The sequence below is a fragment of the Fistularia commersonii genome, chromosome 19 (assembly GCF_037954325.1).
Source record: "Fistularia commersonii isolate RoL2024-O1a breed Wild chromosome 19, RoL_Fcom_v1.0, whole genome shotgun sequence".
Lineage (NCBI taxonomy): Eukaryota > Metazoa > Chordata > Actinopteri > Syngnathiformes > Fistulariidae > Fistularia > Fistularia commersonii.
Genome location: NC_141302.1, coordinates 7,438,324 through 7,459,187, shown reverse-complemented (window position 1 = coordinate 7,459,187; position 20,864 = coordinate 7,438,324). Strand labels below are relative to the sequence as shown.

The window sequence follows — 20,864 nt, the reverse complement described above, 5'->3', positions numbered from 1 at the left end:
GCAACAAATGATACACTTTATTATTTGTCAAAATGTATAACTTTTCCTTTCTTCTTATCTACATGACAGAATCTCTTTTAAAAACATTTCATAAAAGTAGTGTGTTCCTCTCCTTACAATGCCTTTACTTGCTTGGTTATCACTGACGTTCTGCAAACATTACGCATCTCTGTGTTGTAATGATTTAACCCCCAATTCCATTACATGGTCTGACCTGCATGTTGTCTGGCTGGATCTAGAAAATACCTATGGCTCTGTCCCCCAACAGCTTATCACTTTTGCCCTACAGTTTTTCCACATTCCAACCTGTATCCAGAGGCTGGTATCTAACTACCTCAGCAGTTTTCACGTTTGCTACATCACACAGGAAACAACCACTAGCTGGCATCAGATTGAGAAAGGCATAGCGATGTGCTGCTCAATCTCTCCTATCACCTTTACAGCAGCCTTGATTCTGAGGTGATTCTGATTGGCGGTACGCAGATGCGTCGAGAAATAAGGGCACAGTCAGGCCAACGACTACCAGCCTTGTGGAGTTACATGGATGATGTAACAAGCCTTCTGCAAACAGCACCTTATACTGCCGGGCTCCTAAAGAGGTTGGAAGAACTGCTTGAATGGGCCAGAATTAGAATCAAACCCGCAAAGTCTCACAGTCTCTCAATCCGGAAGGGAGCCAGGAATTACCTCATCTCCTTCACAGAAGACAGAGAAAGGATTCCATTGTTGGCTGAGCAACCTGTCCGAAGCTTGGGAAGGCTGTATATTGCCACTCTGTTTGAAACCCATATGCCTACCACCATCATGCAGCAGCTTACTGACTGCCTGGAGAGGATTGATAAGAGCCACCTGCCAGGGAAACTCAAGGTCTGGTGCTATCAATTCACCCTCTATCAACGCCTGATGTGGCCCTGGAAGCCGTGTGAGATCACCTCATCCACAGTAATGAAGATGAATGCCAAAGCCAACTGTTTCATCCACAAACAGCGTGGTTTACCTCCAGGCCTTTCCAACATAGGCATGTTTGGGAAAAGTATACTTCAGCTGCCACTGGAGTCCATCAATCTGGGCTACAAACAGGAAAAGACTTGTGTTAGAGCTGAGAGACTCAACTGACCAGTTAGTAAAAAACACCAATGCCCCGGTTGAAACAGGATGCAAATGGAAGGCTGAAGAAGCTGTCTACCAGGCCATCAGCAGGCTGATGCACCAAGAAGGTCTGGGCAGGATGTAATTAGGGAGTCGGGAACAGCCCCCAAGTTTTGGTGAAAAGGCCACAAGAAGGAAGAGGAAAGAGCTGGTGATTGAGTGAGGAGGAGCTATACAAGATCTAAGCGCTCAGCCAGCGGCAACAAGGATGTTGGACAACCTGGGAAAGAGTGATCGACAGAACCATCAAGGGGTCTGACATGTGGAAGATGCCTCAAGTAAGGGTAAGTTTCCTCATTTGGGCCACCTACGACCCCCTCCCCAGCCCAAGCAATCTGAGCCAGTGGTACGGCTCATTGGAAAACTACCTTCTTTGCAACACCCCAAACCCAAGTTTACAGCACATCCTGTCCAGTTGCAAGACAACTCTGGCTCAGGGTCAGTGCAGGTGGCAGCACAACCAGGTCCTGCGGAAGGATGGAAGTAGCCAAGAGGCATCCTCCAAGTGCACTTAAACTGATGCAATTTGTTGGAGAAGGGGGTGCTGCTAAAAGTTGGTGCTGTGATGTTGCTCTGCTAAGCCTGGAGACACATTTAGTAGCTCGAGTGTGAGAGTGACAAATTGCAACTGCATACTATACACACAATACTCCTCTTGGCTGCAACTGCAATTTTAATTCTGCAAAGCGAGTTATAAGAGGACGATGCTCCACTCAGTTATTATTTTATCAAATCAATGCAAAATAATTAATTTCATGTAATGTCCGAATAATTCATGGTTAAAAGAAAAACACAAAAAAGAAAGGGGAAAAGCTTTTCTATGTAGCATTTACTTCCAAAAATGCAAATAAAATTTCACAAGAGATTCTTGTTACTGATCATTTCTTGTGACACATTAATCCAGGTTATTTGATGACGACAGCCTCTTTGACTTCTCTCTTGAACCATCTGTCTTCTCTTGCCAGAATATGGACATTGCTGTCTTCAAACGAACGGCCCTTGTTCTTCGGGTGTGGGTGGACCATGGAGTCCTGTCCTGAGGCGGTGGCTCTCCTGTAATGGGCCATACACTTGTCTGCGAGTCTCCTGGCTGTCTTTTCTAACTTCCGCATAAGTCAAAGGGTGGTCATCCCAAATTGTCCAGCAGCATGTCTGTGGCGGTTCTCAATCATCCAGGTCATCGTAAATTGTTGTTGAAATCTTCTTGTCTTGGCAACTGGACTTGAATTTCGTCACTTCAAAATGTTTCACCCCTCATCCGAGAGGCTTCTTTTGTTCTAATGACCTATGGGGAGTTTGTTTTTTTTTTGTTTTCATTGTTGTTATTATTAACATTGGTCAGGGAATTCTTTTGATACGTTTATAGTATTTTCTCTTTCTGTTTTAGTTGAAATTATTAAACTGGATTGATTTGTTTTTGGTAATTTCAGATAAATTCCCATATAATATCTCATATGCTTTTAAATAAATTTCCAACTAAAAAAACATGTTGTGAGAAAATACATAGGCGCTCATAGAGGTGAGCGCGCTGCAGTGCATGCTGGGTAAACCCAGGTATCAAGAGAAGCGGCGGTGGATTCAACCTGGAGGCCGTCAGACAGACGGACCAACTACGGGAAACTGACGGAAAATCAACGTCTTTCCACCGTTTGAAGAGGAGGATGTTCCCGCCGCAGACACCGGGGAAGGCGCTTCAGAGCAGCTTTTCAAGTCTCAGAATTCTGGTACGTTTTGAATTTTTTTTTTTTTTTTTTTTTTTTTTTTTTTTTTTTTTTTTTTTTTCAAAAGTACGGTAGGAATTTTGAAAACGCGAGCTCTGGTCTGACAGCGTTTATCAATGTATATTTGTTGCTTATTTTTACTCGCCACGTTGTTGTGTGTTCTACAGAATTGCTTGCATTTTATAAACAATTCCTAAAAGCTATATATTGATACTGAGATCAATGATAAAACCCATTGAAAAACACGCTTGTATGCGTTATTCATTAAATACGTCAAAACTACCGTAATGTACCAATAACCCCACCACCACAACCAAAGAAAACAATTAAAAAACGAACAAACAAACAAACAAACGAACAAACCACGACTAAGATACAAATGACATATTGTGGGTCGCATCGGTACAGTGTGTTCGGATCTCCTGGGTTGCCACTGTGTTTTCTTATAAATGTCAGACTGATTTATAAATGAAGTTCGGTCTTCGGGGAAACGGACCGAGTTATTTCCCACGGAGGTAATTGAAGCTGCCGGCAGGTGGCAGCAGCGAGCGGACACCGCGATACTTTCAACGTCGGTCGCTCACCTATGACGCATTTTCACCGCGACGTTCGACTCCGGAGCCCGGACCCTATTCCATGTTACGCGACAGGGGGATACTTTTAACGCAAAGATGCTGAAAAAGAAGTCAAGCAGCGTCGAAAAAAAGCGGAAAAGCTCCCAGTCGGAGGAGCGGCGTGGCAGCGGTAAACGCAGAAGCACCGAAAGCGTTTTGGAGGTGAGAAAATGAAGCCACTCTTGAAATGTTTCCGAAGTTTACCTTCGCTGTATCACCATCGTATCTCGTGTAGACGTATTTTAACTGCTGTCTACAGCCCTGAGCTTCAGGGAGCTAGGCGTAGTTAGTTAGGTATTATGTACTGCTTAGGTATTTCGACATTTTTGTACATTACTGATAGCCCTGTTTCGTGGAAACTGTAATATTTGATACTGTAATTGTTGCGTGTTACACTGAAAGTTTTCAATCGTTGTAGCTTTATGACTACTAAGAGAGCACTTCAGATTAAAAGCTTGTTCTACCCGACGTCAGTCCAGTTTCAAGATACTATAGACCTTAACATATGAACTCTCTATGTATGGCGGCCATTGTATATTTTTATGCGAAAACATTGTCATGCCTCTCAATCTTTGTTCTACTCTACCTCAGGCCATGATTTAATATTTTGAAAACTACTGTTTTTTTTTTCTATGAGTATGTGAGTACTGAGTATGGGCTACATAAATTTTATATCCAATGTATTATTATGACCGTTCTTCACAAGCTAGCAGTCACTGGGTAAACCAAGCCAAGTAGTTTAACTATTTAAATGCAATATTGGTGACACATACGTTAATTGATGGCTTATGTATTTTGGTTTTCATCCAAAGCATAACATTACAATGTAGGTTTACTTATCCTTATCCTCACTCAAATATCTTGTTAAGTTAATTAAGTTAAGAATTACTTTAAAATGTATGTGAACATTTTTCTCATAGTTTGTGTATCATCTGAATGGTAACCCATACATCTTCAATCCTAAATTTTGCCTCTAACTTCCAAAGGGGAAGTGTATTAGTATGTGGTCAACATTGTTTTGCTAGAGCTTCATATGTGACCTATTATTTTCCTTACTCAGGACTCCAAGGATGTGCTCACTGACCCAGATCTGGACAGAATTGGCAGTGACATTGAGGAGGGGGGGCTGGACCTCAGTATGCCCTTTCAACCCATCACTGCTTATGTCACTGACAAGAAGGAGATGCTGAAACAGTGTTTCCATGTGCTTGGAGAGAAGAAACTGCAGAAGATGTTGCCTGATGAACTAAAGGTGAGATTTATTCATGTGATGCAGGTTCGAACTCTGCAACCCACTTTAACAACTCAATTTTTTAAGTCTGCTATAAATATCGCCGGTAAATGAAATCGGCAAGTTATTAAGGAAGACAGATGATCACTGTCATAGCTTTCCAGTTGTTGTCACCTTGTACTGTTTTCGACCACGTTTTCTCCCTCTGCCATCCTATCTTCCAAGCATGTAGTAAAAAATGGTCAATTTTCTGAGATTTGGGGGTTGATGTTATTTGTAGAACGAAATGTTTTCTGAAGATATTTGTTGGTTAGGTGTGTGACAATTCACTCGTCACAAATTTTTTGACCAGGAAATCAACAAAATGCTTTGTGAACCTGAAAAATGAATGGCATACCAAACACAGAAAGGGGTGGTGTTTGTTGTTCTTTTATTTGCCCTGGAACTATGTTAGTGTTTAGAATAAGAAAGACTGAACAAAGACCATATAGAAGTTCTGTGTCTGAACAAATTTTTGTTTAGACACATTATTATTATCGAATCACCCTAAAACACACTGTGCAATACTTCTTATGCCTTGCAGAAGGTTGCTCTATCAGTTTGCTAGCATTTTTAGAAATGAATTTGTTTTTGTTATAGCGTCATACTTTGAAGTTTTTCCCCGTTCACATCATAATTTCACTCACAAACAACAGTAGGTTAAAAGTCATACAAAAGTCAACACCACCAAATCTGCCCACTCAACTTTCTTACGATCTTATAGGATTGTAGTTTAGAGGAAATCAAGAGCCTATGCTGGGAGCAACTGGAGCCAATTGCAGAGAGCAGTATTAGTCAGATACTAGCAGGTAAGACTTTTTTACATCTATTCTCTGGGCAGTCTTTGAGAGTTTTCCATTACTAGGGAATCATACCCATTGATAAATTGTTTTTTCGTGTCAAGGGGAAGAACTGACATCTGTAAATTCCAGTGGAAATACAAAACAGACCCCAGAAAGCCAGTAAGTAGAATATTTAGCAGATTGAGTGCATTATTTTTGGCTGAGTCAGTTTCTTTTTTTTGCCCCCGGTTTTTCGTGATTTTTATATTGATGACATTTTTTTATTTGTGAATTAAGGCAGGACAATAATGTGGACTCAACTTCGTGCCTCAGAGAACCTGCAAAAACAGAAGACCTTAAGCACGGTAATTACTGTGACAAGACCTTCATCCTTGCATTCAATCACAGACCTTATAAAAGCCATTTTCTATTTAAATCTGTCTGTGATTTTCTTTATAGAAGGTGTCTCAGGTGAGGAGAGCGACGTCCTGAGCATAAATGCAGACACATATGATAGTGACATAGAGGGACTCAAAGAGGAGCAAAACGTTAAACCAGAGGATGTTACACAAAAAGGCGGACAGAGCAGTTGCATATTAACTGACCCAGTTGTAAAACCTACTCAAGAGGCTGTGACAGAACCACAACCAGTGGGAGTCAAGAAAGACATTCAAAATGACATTGACAAGAGTGTTTGTGAGATTTTAGCGATATCGTTGTCCTCAATCAAAGATGAAACTGAAGAACGGTGCACACCATTGCATCCACCATCTATCAGTCTACAGGTCAAAGCTGGACCAATTTCAAGTCACACACAGACAGTTTGTCAACCGTCAATTCAGCAACTGGAGCTGCTGGAGTTGGAAATGAGGGCTAGGGCCATCAAGGCACTGATGAAAGCAGGTGATGGGAAGCAAAACAAGGCCGCAAAAAACATGTAGCCCCTTTATTTTTCTTCAGTTTAGTGGTTTCGTACACTTGAGACATTTGTTGGGTTTGTCTCACTTGCATATCCAACAATTTTCCACCATTCTTATAACAGCGACCGGGCCTGTTTAGACTGATCGGACTTTATGTTGTGGTCACCAGATGGCAGTGTTACTCTTCCTCTAAAGATGCTGATGGTTGAGTTCAGTTTGAAGAGAAGGGAAGAGCAAGAAGGGTTTAATTTGCCCAAATAAGATAGAAACTTATCCAGAAGAGCATGTAAATCAAAATTGTATACATTATCATGTAATTTAGTTCTTCAGCTAAGGCGCAAATTAGAAATGGCAGAGTCAGTGGGTGTGAGACTCACAATACTAATTTTCTGTAATATTTGTGTGTTCAGCTGTTAATGGCGATGCTACCAAAACACTTATTTTGACTGCACGAATGTGTTGGAATTTGTCACAATTAATGACAGTGATCCAGAATTATTCTTGTGCTATTAAGTGTATATTTTGTATAAAATCTGAATAAGAATATTGTTGTTTTTTTCATATAATAAAACAGTTATAAATTTTACATCAAAATGGATGTGTCTGAAAATCTGTGGAAAACGTCCTGTTAAACTGAAAGTTAATTTTAGGAGTCGGTAATGATTTTCAATAATTGTGGGAATCAGCCTTTACAAAGAAAAAAGAAAATCACAAAATTGACATCTGTTTTTCCTTCAAAAATAAATATAAAGTGCCGGAATCAATCGACCACCAGTCCATGGTCAGAACATACAACTGCAAACCTGTAACAACCATTTATAGTAAATAAGCATAACAAAGGTAAAATGGCCTGAGCTTGAGACAAATTCAATTTATTTGAATGATGGTTTGTATTATGGGAAAAACTGTTGTATGAATATCATAATGTTCATTATTTGTTTCCCCCTTATCTCTCAGCCCTAGTAATTACATCCTCTTCAGGTTTGATGAGCTTCATAAGTTAATCTGAAATTGGCAGTTAATATTTGCATAGTGTTACGAACACAACTGGACTGTCCAAAAAAATGACTGAATAAATAAACAATATATTAGGACCAACTATTCACATCCTGTACTCAGATAAAAGAACTCCCTTACCAGGGTAGAATCATTTTTACTTTCTGTACTCTGCCGACACCAGAATTTGCAGGTTTTTTTTTTCAATTGTAATTACAATTGTGTATTAAATTGATTAAATTGTATAATTGTAATCTCAAGCTACCTTATTTTGATGCGGTATCAACTGAAAGACTGCAGCAAAGCATGCATTTCCATGTAGAGCTCAAGAGCTGTCTACCCCACAGCCACAGAGGAGACAATGAAATGCACGATAAGAAGCCAGTTGCCTCATGGGTATTTGCATTTAAAAGGTTTATTTCATGGGTGGGATGATGGAGGGAGGGTTAAATGTATTATCTATACATTTCTGTGCAGGTATCACTGCTCACTGGGGATTCTTGGAGGAAAATCCACTTCAGGAAAAATTATAAGAGATTTCTTGTTCTTCTGTCTGTCATTGCTGAATATTTATCTATCACTTTATAGCTATTAGAATGCCAATTATGATCCAGCTTGAACAGAGGAATGGTGTTTTAAGCAGACCTCTAAGTGCGTTGGCTGGAAATGTATCTGAGAAGGCTAAGATGATAGTTTCTCAATTTGTTTTTCCAGACTTGTGAGAAAAAAAAGTCAATCAGGATGCAAAAGGCTCTATGTCCTACATGTAACTCCACTAGCCAAATGTTTTGTCCCCCTTCATTAAGGCTTTCTTATAGTGACGTAGATTTAAGTTAACCTTTATAATGAATGATTTTCTGTTGAGTAATATTGTAATTCAGTCTTTTATATTTTAAAATAAGAAAACTGGTGTCATTTTGAGCAGAATGCTTACCTGCTGTTGTTGAAGAGCATTAAGAATATTTGTCAATAGTATCTGTTGCCTACCTCAGTCAAGTGATCCACATTTACAACAACCCCCAAAAATTGCTTATTCAAATGTTAAGACTCATGCATTAACCATGTTAAGGCACTTTTCCTGACAACCATTGGTTGGCATCTCATGGTTCCATTTTATTGGAGTTTTTAAGGCTATTTATTGGTATTAGCCATTATGTTTATGTTTGCAAAAGGCCACTATCAATCATCACCAACTCTTGATGTAGCTGGCAAGACTAACTGGTCTAATTCACCTTGAGGTAACTAGTCAGCCGTACACCTTGCTTTATATTCCTATTCGGGGGGCGGGGGGGGGGGATTGTTTTTATCAGAGGACCTCTTAAGCCATTCAGTAATTGCATTTGAGAAAAGTTTCCGATGGGGCCGCCGTCTCACTGTGTTCATGTGGGTAGTTAAGCTGAGAGTGAAGCTCTTCGTGGTGATTGCATCTAATGAGTGACTCATCAGGGGGGAAATAATTATATTACAAAATAAAAAAATCACATAAAAAGATCATCCATTATAGTATTTGTTTTTTGTCTGATTGCTCTATAACTTTCATTATGGATTTCAGTCTTTCTAAGTTTTTTGTGTATGGCGTAGTTTTTGGGGCCTGCTTGAAGTACAGCTTTAGAATCATTGTAATATGTGTGATACAGTCCTCCATGTTTCTGTGATACACAGGAAAACACCATTGGGTAGAAAATGGCATTTAGAATTCTATTAGGCATTGATTTAATAGAGTAGAGTTTGCCTTTTGATTATGAATGAATGATTTTCTACAAATTTCTTTTGTCTGTTCTTTTGTTCAGCTCAATTATAAATAGGACTAACAGCCCATGCTAACATGCAAACAATAACTTGCCTTTGCATTGCAAAATTAATTAGTAGCAATGGGTAATGACACATCAGACACAATTCAGTTTCAGGTTTGACATGTTTTTCTTACCAAAGAGATGTCCAATGTTAAATCTACTTGTTTTGATTAAATAGTAAATTTTGATGTATTGCCTATAATGCTGCCATCATAAACAGTGTTAAATTCAGTGCTTGTCCATGAATCAAGCATTATTGCTTCAGGGAGTTTTTGTACACATGTTATATCTGCCTTGAATTGCCACTGACTAGGAATTTTTGGCATGGAATAATGTATCCCCTTGATTGCAGTGAATTGAAAAGAGCGGCAATTGTGGATATTTCACCAGAGGTGTGCTGCACATCTGTTCTCCTTTTTTTTCTTTTTTTTTGGCATAAATGCTCAACTCTTTGGATTTTGTGAAGAACCATTTTTCAACATTAGAAAGTCAGTTCCTATAAGTTTGGTACTTCTTGAAAAAGAAAATAGCCACTTTTTTCTTGACACAAGCTAAAGTCCAGGAAATAGATTTGAACATTTAAATTCTGGTGCCGTATAGTATCTGCATTTTTCAGAAAATTCCTCTCCTCTGCTGACTCTTTTGACATCTGACTTTCAGATTTAATGTGTGCTCCCCCTGCATGGGCCCCCACCCATGCCACCCCTTCACTTCAGGGCCTGCATTCAAATGGTGCATTAATACCATCAAACAACCATTGAAATTCTGGCGAGGAGACCAGCAGGCCAATAAAGCAAAATGCTTTTGAAGGATATCTAGAGACATCAGGCAGGATGAATGACCTCGTGCCATCAAATCAGCATAATCAAATGAAATATAACAATATTACATCAAAGCAGACTCCCACTGCGACAGAAACTGCGACATGATCAACAAGCTTGCTCCTTTGGGTATCAATTCTTTTTCTCAGAAATATTGTGCTTGATGATCTGAAGTGTACATATTTTACAACTAATGGAGTAGACTTAGTGGAGGGTTGTAATATTGTGAAGCTTTTAAATGTCCGTGGTTAATCTTTAATCAGTAAACATGAATGATTCCCACTGATATGAGTATGCAGACGGCAACCCTCCTTGATGTTGGGCTAAGATTTAAAACTCCTTTGAGAATTAAGGGTGATAGCTCCCAAGTTAATTGAGAGGATCCGGATAGTTTATTTCCTACATCAGAACACAAAGCACTCTTAGACTCATTTAAGTGAAAAGACGAAAAAAAGGATTAATTCTCAAATGAAAAAGGACATCATTAGAAAAGTTCTAAGTTCACTTTAGACTCGAAACACAATGACTTTCTAAAGCAATCATTTATGAATGAGAGATGCTTTTGAGTTTGGATTTTGTTTTTTTTTTTGGTCCCATAATGGCAGTACAGTATTAATATTCCAACACGTAGGGTGAGGGATTTTCTAACATATTTCTACTTTGACGAGAAAATCATTCATCCATAAATATTGGAATAAAAACCAAACATTGGAAAAACATTTCTAACTTTTCTTACGATTTCTTAATTTTAGTAATCATATTAAACAATATACTATGCAGTATGCAATCTTTTTTTCGCTACAAATTGACTTAACTGTTTTCAAAGTCATGAGAGAATTTCATTAATAGATTTAAAATGATTTAAAACAAACCTGAATATATTCAAGTTTCAGAATGTTTTATTAAAAGAACAAATAGATACCAATTATTTAGTAATATATAATTGAAACTGAAATGGAAAGGACCTTTTGTAGGGTCTCAATCTGGAAAATATGCGTCTCCCTGATATTGATTCCCTGTCATGTTTCAATTTTGAGTTCTTGTAAAGATCCAATTTATACATATGCAAAGGTACAAAACATACTCTTAAGGAACACAGTTATATGTGTCTGACATGCTTTTTTGCAACTGAGACGCTCAGGTTTAACTTGCGGTAATGGTCGGAGATCAGTTCTTTCACACTCTGGAATGCATGTTTTATCTCTCCACTGCAGCCCTGACCTGTTTGTCTGATATTGAGACATGAGTCAGCTCAGCCAGGTTCCCTCTGCCCTCTCTGATGAGCTGGGTCACCTCCTCAGTATGTTTGAGGCACCCAGGGATTTCTGCTCTCCATTCTCTTTACAGTGATGTGTTAGGGTAGTTGTCACTCAGCAGGAAGTTAGTGATGCCTCTTGGCAATTGAAAAGAGATGATCCAGAATCGGTTGATGTTGTCAGACTTGTCTTATTCTGTGTGTGTGTGTGTGTGTGTGTGTGTGTGTTTCCGTGCTTTGGTCATTATGTAATAATATAATGATCCTTAGATTCCTCAGGTGAATGTATGTGTTTATGCAGTACTTCCCTAAGTGAATCTAGAATTCTTTTTTTTTTTTTTACACATTTTTTACACATTTTTACACATTTAATGTGTCAATTTCTCAGCTTATCTCCATAGCTGAGCAATATTCTTTCAAAGATCCTCTTCATTATCCTCCAATAATGATGGGTTTTTGACTGTTCTGAGTGTCCACATAATAGTTTAAGGCCATTTCTTTATTTTTCTGTTTTGTGGAAATTTTTGATCATTTTTAAAAACATCCTCTACATTTCTGGTAATTCCCTTCTATTTCAGTTTTTTTGGAGACTTTGTTTATTCAAATTGTTGCGCCAACATGTCTTGTAAATCTTGATAATTTCTTGTTTCTATATAAATTCACAGCCTATGGTCTTGTCAAAATTGAATATAGATAGAGATTTCTAAAGAAATATTTTGGCAACTAATGGCTGATTTAAAAATGTACTGATCAAAGTTACAATTAATTTCAAAGCCATGATGTAAATCCACAATTTACTTACAATAAGCAAAAGTGGTGAACTTTGATTAAATTCATCTGAAAAATGAGGAGAATTAACTAATAATTGATAGGAAAACAATTGCATTATGTGAATATTCATTTCTTCCTTTTTACTTAGAATTTTTTGATTACCATATGATTGTGCTTGATCTCATCTCTTGTGTTCACATGTGGGGAAGGAGGATTGGTAAGAGTGACTCTGCGACATTGTATCCAGGGCTCTCATCTATTCTTTATTCCAACCTGCAGGGTGGCACAGGCACTGAACCAAGCTTGGAACAGTCAGAAATCTGAAAAATAAACCTGCTTTGTATTCAGTTTCTTTAAACGAGTCACACTTTCTATGAAGCTAATCTTTAAACAGCTGCCTGCTCATAGTCACAGCTGTCCAATGAATGCAATGGGCGAACGAAGTGTACCCGAGACAGATGATGGATCACAGCATACAGCCCAGCTAACTCCCACTTTTATGACGCTTGGTGAAGACTGCGCCATTTGCACTGGGGTTGGAAGACATTGGACTGTCAAATCTTGGTGGGGTGCCATTTATTTATTTTTTATTTTGATGATTTATTTCCCATAGAAGCACAAAGGGATTGGCTCAAGTAAATTACTGTTGTCAAAGTTGTGATAAATCTATCAGATTGCTTTTCACCACCAGCTGGCAAGCAATTGTATTACTTAAGTAATTGTCAAGAAATGTCAGGAGAGGAGTGTATTGCTTAGTGAGGTTCTGTCTGTCTTCGGATAAGGGTTTTACATGCCAGGCCATTTAATGGGTTTGTCATTTGTCTAACCACACTGCAGCATGCCGTTCTTCAGGCTATTCTATAGTGCACATAAAATGGTATGATTCTGTCTCGGCTTCTTTTTTTGTCGCTTTGACTAATGGCCCCCACCTTGGTTAATGTAAAAGTTAACATTGACAAGAAGAAATGTGTCATTCATCACTTTTGATTGACAGTTGATTTAAATGTGTGTGATGTCAAAATCTTCTGGATCCCACTAAGATGTAAAGTGATGGAAGTTTATAAATCAGACACATGAAGCTGTTCAGTTACTGGGCGCTTATACAATAGGCATGACTCATGTGACCATATAACACAAAAGCTCACCCCCACGCCACTATTTCAAAACCTGGAATCAACTCCACTCTTGTTCATCACATCAAATAAATAAACTGCTATTACAACTTGACTACTTGACAGCCAATTACCAACTAGTGTCTGCTGCTTTACCCTTCCACCAAACCAATCGCTTGTCCTTTCCTTTTATGGTTAGGAATTTATGGGGGGACAGAAATTTCATACCTTGACTGGTTTGGGACAGAGGTCCCCAACCGCCCACTTGGCCCAATTGGCACTGGGCTGCAAAGAAAGAGCAATGTTGTTTAAAATCAAATGGATTTTATTTTCGTTAGTCTTCAGGGTATTTTTTTTAATTTTATTTTGAAAGATTGCCACTTCTGCCTTTGCCTCACTCCTGCACTTGACTCAGTCAAAGGGTTTTTGGCAAGTAAGTTAGCAAGCTAACCCATGCTAAAATGGCCCACAAACAAATGTCACAGGGGACCTTATTTGAAAAGGAAGAACGAGCCAATGATGAAACACCAGAAGGGTCCCAGAGCGCCAGCAAGAGAGCTGGATTTTAAAGAAAATACCAAGAGTCCTACTTAAAGCACAGGTTCATTGCAGTAGGTGATTCACATGCTGGACTAGCTGATGAAGCCATCGAACTCTCAAAACTCTCACATAGAGACCAAGAACCCTGCATTAATAGACAGGGCTTTGGATATTCTTCTTAAGAAATAAAATTTGTGCAATGAGGAACAAAATCAATTACTGAGGGCCAAAACAGGATTACAAAGTGAATATATGAGCAAGCATTAAGTGTCTCCTACCATTTATTGCAGGGAAACAAGCTAAGGGTTCCCACTGATTCTGATTCTGTATTATGGTGGATAGATATTGATAGTTACTTAAAGCTCAGTTTTATATATATATATATATATATAAATTTATTATTATTTCAGTAAATGCCTGCCCCCCTCCCCCTGGTCGCTGAAAAAGTTTATCTTTGTGAAAGTGGTTCATGGCACTCAAAGGTTGGGGACCACTGGCTTAGGTTAAGTGGTGTAGCTTTTGTTGTTGTTCAATGTTAGGTATTCTTAATATAAGTATTAAAAGGGAACTTGCATGTTGTCCTCAAATGTAATGGCAATGTGTGGAAAATAATTTGGACCTGTCTTAATTGTTAGAATCAATAGAAACATAATGGTTATAGGATATCCTGTGTAAACAGCATGACCTTGATAATGATATTGAAGGGAAACATTACCTTAATTAATGAGCCTCTAAAATTTTGCCTTTGGAAGTGAGTTGGTAACAGAAGTCCTGTTAAAGCAAGTGCCGAACAAACAAGGGATTTGGGAGCAGATGCTTAAATGTCATTCCTGATGAGTCCCTCAGCAGGAACAGGTGTTACTGGGAGATCAGCTTGGTGGTTGGAGAAGAGGAGGCTGTTTATCTGCATGTCCAAGTACCTAAAACCCCTGGACTGGCTCCAACACCTTCAAAAAGTGTTTGCACAAAGTAAAGCCGTACGGCGCACAGTTTCATTCATTCATCAGTGCCCCCGGCAAATAATCCATTAAATGATGTTGGCATATGTATCCATTGTAAATGAGAACACAACCATTATAGGCAATGTTGATGAGCAAAAATGTCATTGTCAAATGAGTTTGTGCTGTGTGTATCGTTTATGAGCTTCGGAAATGAACAATTTGTCAGAGGCTTAATTGTTTTGCACATGTCTAACTATTTCTTTGGAATTAATAAAGGTCATTCTGGCATTAATCAACATTCAAGTTTGACCTGGTCCACCCTATACTACTTACTCTTACCTAAAACCTTCATAATTAAACAATTTACACATTTTTTCCTGATAAGATGAATTTACCTTCACTTTGGGCGATGAAAGGTCACATAGAAGTGATTATTCACCTCAAAAATCAAAATCTTAAAACCAAAATATCCATCATATGTCATCCAGTATTTTTATTGCAAAGACCCACCCATTATGCTGCTCCTCAATATTGATAACGTAGCCTCAGCCTACTCCCGGGTGACTCATTAGTCACAAAGGTAATGATATGTCATAAAAGAGCAGTCAGTGTTTGGGATGTGAGTGATGACTATGGCTGAAGATGATCACGCTGTGATGTAGAGCATGTCTGATCAGAGTGGGTCTGCTATTCGCAATTGGATCCTTGAGGCTGCCCACCTCATCTTTTCAGTCCTCGAGGTGAACAAACAACATTTGCCTCCCTGAAACTTAGAGGCAGCATTCACCAAAGCCTTTTTTTGAATTTATTTTAGATCAGTGTTGGATCTTTTATCAGTGCCTTATCATCCTTAGACTCGTTACACAGCCCCACATGGGTGCTGAGATAAAATGTGTATTAATAAAACGTGACTTAATCAAAACCAGGCTGCTCTACAGAATAATTGCTCCCCGCAGCTGAATATTTGTGAAACAAATCAGGCAGGGTGTGCTTTGCTTAACCTCAAGGTCCTCATGTAGGAGGACACAGGTGCTGTTAAGAGGTTGTTTGTTATTTTTCATTTAAGGTAATTTAAAAATGAATCAGCCGGCAGTTTAGGAGATACATTATTTGAATCGAAATATATTTAATTCTGATGTATTGTGATTACACATTGAAGCGGCACATATTTTAGCTGGTCTGACCATATTTGGAATGAATGTGGATTTTTTTTAATTTTTTTTTTTACTACGTAATCTAGACAACATGGCAGGGTTGAGGTGAGTTCAAAGTTTGAGCAAAACATAGTGAAGTGTTTTAGCGCCGCTGGGGTTAAGATTTTCTCTGAACACTTTTCCAAAGTGATGTATAAGTGTCTGATTCCGTAAATGGGCTATGCCATGGGAATGTTTCCATGGTAACATGCCGAAGACGTTAGTACAGCTCAATGCTGCTCTCTGGGGAGTATCTGGGGAGCTCATGGTTAGTAGGAAATGATGATAAAAGTGTTGGAAGAAACTCAACTGGGGAAGACTAACCATTCATATTGTGGGGTAAGGAGGCAATGTTCATCTCCTTAGGTTATGTTCTTTCTTTTATTTCTTTTTTTTTTAAACCATACTTCTGTAGTCCTTGCTTGCAATTTAATGTTTCAGATTTTTACACTCAGCAGAAATGAAGAGACACAGTAATAGTAGGTTAATTCCTGTTCATTTTTAAGCCAAGTAAACCAAGAAATATGGTTCTTTTAGAACCACTGCAGGCTTCATGTATTTAAGAGCTTTTGTCCCTAGTCAGATCTAAACATATCATCTCAAAAATGTGCCTATATATTTGTAAAAAAGGTATATGGTTTGCAATTTTCACACAGAAACATGTAATACCCACACTCTCCCCAACCCCTCTGCTCAATTCGCTCCTTGGAAACATGTTTACGTCGTTTCGTTGCACCCTACCTTTGCACTTTGCTGTCCTGCCTTGTACCGCCTGCTCAACTTGCCTTGTAATTGCCCCCAGGGGACAAATAAAGTTTTTTTTGAATTTGAATTTGTTTCTCACACAGTGGTCTTTGGAAGCAGTAGCTGCTGCTTTATGATTTTTTTTTTTTTTTTACCGTGTGCCTCCTCTTGCAGAGACAAACACTTGGGCTAAACGGATACCTACTATACTCCACAGGCACTTTTGCACGTTTCCCAACTTGTTTCCATGATAAAGGTGTACAAGTATGTATTGTCCTGTGTTTGATGGTGTATTGGAGGAGATGAAATAGCTAAGAAAAAAAAAACACAATTTTATTGGATCCAAACTGTGCATAAATTTCATCCCGAGTGAATAGTAGGTGACGAGAAATAACTAAAAAAACTGAAAGTATTTAGAGTTGAAAATGTCACATTAATTTCAAACACATTACCCCCTGCTCCTCGACTTAATGAAGAAGCCCATTAGAATGTCATACTTGCTTACTTGAGACGTTGCAGAAAGTTTGTTCGATATGTCTGAGTCAATTTTCCAGAGACTTTGTGATAAGGAACTGCTCAGTGGACCTGAACCCGTCTTCTACTCTGGGAGCACTCGGGTATTTTATGTACAGCTGCATTTTGAATAAATTCTGAGAGGAACTTCTTCTTTGGCAAGTTGCTTTATTCCCTCTGCCAGCTTAAATGTTTTGTCCTTTACAGCTGCGCTTGGCAAAGTGTGTGCAACTGATCTGAAATAGAGACCTAAAGATCTGTTTTAAAAGGAGCCTGTGCTGCTTTCTCAAGACCCCGCCTGTAAAGAGACTTGACGGTGAGAGCAATAATACAGCGCAGTCATGGTCTTATGACTCTTTGACAGAAGAGGATTTTTCCTTTCTTTTATTTTGAAACTAAACATTTTTATTCAAAAGTGATTCTATTCCATGGTGCCACACTTAGATTATCCTACATGGTTAAAGGGGCTACAGTTGAATATTTTACTTGCTTTATATTGCGGGGTATCGGGGAATCTGACATGTGCATGTGTAGAGGGAGGTGGCGGGGGAGCGTCTTGAATAAGTGGTGAAGGGCAAGATATGAAAAAAATGATGGTGTTCTCTCAAAAAACTCATTCTCATGTCATTCCCAATTCCAAGTTCTGATACAAACATACATGTATGTACTGGACTTCAATTGTCTCGCAATCAAACTATATCCCTGCATACTGGGTACAACACATTCCTATGATAAAGTGTTTGAATATTTCAGATATTTGGAAGCTTTAATCAAATACATTCTTCTTTGCCAATTCACAACATGGGCTTATGGTCACAGTTCTGTTGGTTCCACTGGATCAGATACAGTACTAACCACTGAACAAAACCATGATGTGTTCTGGCAGCAGTTTCTTTCCATTTTCAGTCCGGCATCCAATGCCTGCAGTGTGCTTTGATTCAAAGGCAACTTTCATTACATTAGAAAAGATTCATTGATTTATCCATTGATCTTTATCGGATTAAGTATGTAAAGTAACCATAGTGGCACTCTAGAGCTGTAATGCCTGACTCCTGCCAATGGCATACATAAATCACATTTTTGTACAGCCCTTATGTTAAGTAGCAATGTCACCTGGTCTTGCTGTGTTTGTTGTCCAACTCGGTCCTTTCTATTTGTCAGCATTCTCACCGTTGAGTTGTCAATGGACGAGGAAGAATGTCATACCCTTCTCTGACACATTGTGGCAGCCCTGGGGCCAGATAAGTGGCTTAGAAAACCATTCCACTGGTTATGCATGATGGTTTGCTCTTCTTTTTTGCACTCAAATTTCTTGTTCTTCCCTCCAATGCAGCTCTGCCATATATAGGTGCATGGCCATATGCACCCATACACCCAGGCATGCACACACTGTTCTGATACACACAGTCTGACAATACCCCCCACTGCCAAAAATGTGATAAATAAATGCATTGTCTCTGCAGTTGCTGCTGTTGCCGTCAGCCTGTCTAAATTGTCTGAGGGGGCATTGGAGTGTGAAATTGAGTTCAGAACTGTACGCTGTGCGAGGGGGCATAAGATGAGTGTATATTTGCTTATTTATTCATATCGTGGTTGCTTTTGAGGCAGTTTTGTAAGAAAGGGTCAGCTAAACATGTTGAGATGTTGCTGTTGGAAATTTGACAGGATTAAAGACACGCACTGCCATTTTGTCCTTGCAAAGCGGCCATAGGCTAATCATCCGAGGGGTAAATGAAGCCTTAAAGTTAAAACTATGCAGTTCCAGTGGGTCCAGAACATTTTTTTAAATCTTAAGTCCCTGGATACAGTGAACCAGGCTGACTCCCTCTTGACAGCTGCCATCATTGCTGTAAATGCCATCCACGCTGGTGCTCTATAGCTGAACACAAAGCAAAAGGGTAATTTTACTTGAATCACAAGGTAGTGACTGAATAACTTTGCAGCGATTTGCTTGCTTCTATTTCTGAAAAGATGACTTTCTCTCCCAAAGCCAAAGAGTTCATGTGAGAATAATAGCACCTGCCCACTTTAATTTGGCAAGAACAAATGATTTTGCCTGAGAATGTAACTTTTATGCTGTTCTCCCAAGATTTAATCAGAGGTATTACACAAACCCCCCTTTCCTCAGCTCTTTTCTTGCCATCCTGTGATGAATTTGTTGTTACCGGATGATGTATGTTTATAGATTGCCCAGGATAACTGCTGTTGTGAAGAGTTATAGCTTCCCCTTGCAACATAGAAAAGGCTCTATGTGAAACATTTTAGGGATTCATGCATGTCTCTCAATTTCATTGAAAACACACGTTATAAATGTTTGCTTTCTTTTTTATTTTAATTTTTTTTACATTATTTTTGTCTTATTCCTCATATCTGCTTTTACCTTAAAGTGCCTTAAATATCATTGGACTTAATTTCTGTATTTATTCATTTAATTTTTTTTTTTTTTTAATATCAAAATGAAATAGAAGAATTATCCTGGGGTTATACTGATATTAGAAAATTATGTTTCTACTCATTACATTAAATTCTTTGATGTCATAAGAGTGTGTGTGTTGAGAGACATTTAAATGTAATTATGAAAAAAAGTACAAGCTGCCGGATACTAAAAAAGCTTTGAAAGTACAATAATAAATCAGAGTCCCATCAATTTTAAATCATCGTGGCAATCGATTTACTCTGATTGCTTTGTTGTCCTTTCAACATTATATTAATATAAAAACTGCATTGCTAAAATGATATTTAATTGGACACAGGCCTTAGTAAAGTTTGACCATCCCTGGATAGAAAAAAATAATCTAATTTTATTTCAATCAAACTGCCTTAAGGAAGTGTTGGCCTATTATCTTCTTTTGTGCATCTGCACTCATTAACTTTGTAAATACACAATTACTGTCCTATTAATTAACATGTCACTTGGAACTGCCTTTATTTTCAAATAGCTTCAATCTCCTTTAGCCATGTCACCATAACACAAACTTACAAACAGACTGTCTTTTGTACATTGTAAAGCATTTGCCCTTTTCTGAAATACAAAATCATTTAAGTGTTGAAGAATTCTATAATTATTTGTTCTTGATCCAGAACTCTAATGCTCATGCTGTTTAATTTCCATTAAATGCCACTTTTCATCGAGGATGCTGTGTATTCATTTTGACTGCCTTAAAGCTTGCTAAGGGGTATAAACTTGTAAAGTGGAAAGCACATACTATGCATAAACTTGAAGAAGATTGGATTGGGCAACATACTGTAAGCATATGGTTCTGTATTTAGTCTGTATTTAATCTTATTTTTTAGGTTTTGAGAGTATTGCTCAAAGTCATTTCAGGCACACAAATATAACATTAAACAGTAGATCAGCTCAATGTTCAAATAATCACCATGCTGATCCCTTTTAAGCTGAATTGTTATGACTCATTGTACCTGTTGGGAGTTATTACTTGTCTTGGCTGATGCAAATGAAATAGACAAAATGACTTTGGTCATCAGAAGAAAGTGTTCTGCTGGTACTATCATCTCTGCACTGAGTACCTGTGACAAATCTAATGAAGTAAAAAGGTTACACTATTTGTTACTGCAGAAATACGCAGGCTTTTGGAGAAGCTCGGGCAGACAGTCGTGTAGCTGCAATTTAAGTGTTCAACATTTTATGTAAGCTTTTTGTAACATATTACACTGAAGATTTTTTTGCTTTTCAATTAGTGTCTTTAGGAGTGTGAAAGTCAATGCTAA

At 38.4% G+C, this 20,864-nt stretch overlaps 1 protein-coding gene across 1 annotated transcript; it reads left to right on the top strand.

Annotated features, from left to right (window-relative positions):
- Positions 1 to 3,483: 3,483 nt before the first annotated feature.
- caap1 (caspase activity and apoptosis inhibitor 1) lies at positions 3,484 to 7,059 on the top strand. The gene is made up of 6 exons (XM_086165991.1): positions 3,484 to 3,646; positions 4,545 to 4,736; positions 5,479 to 5,563; positions 5,659 to 5,716; positions 5,834 to 5,901; positions 5,996 to 7,059. The coding sequence occupies exons 1-6, from the start codon at positions 3,542 to 3,544 to the stop codon at positions 6,475 to 6,477; spliced, it is 990 nt and encodes a 329-aa protein (XP_086022117.1). The 5' UTR covers positions 3,484 to 3,541; the 3' UTR covers positions 6,478 to 7,059.
- The last annotated feature ends 13,805 nt before the right edge of the window (positions 7,060 to 20,864 follow it).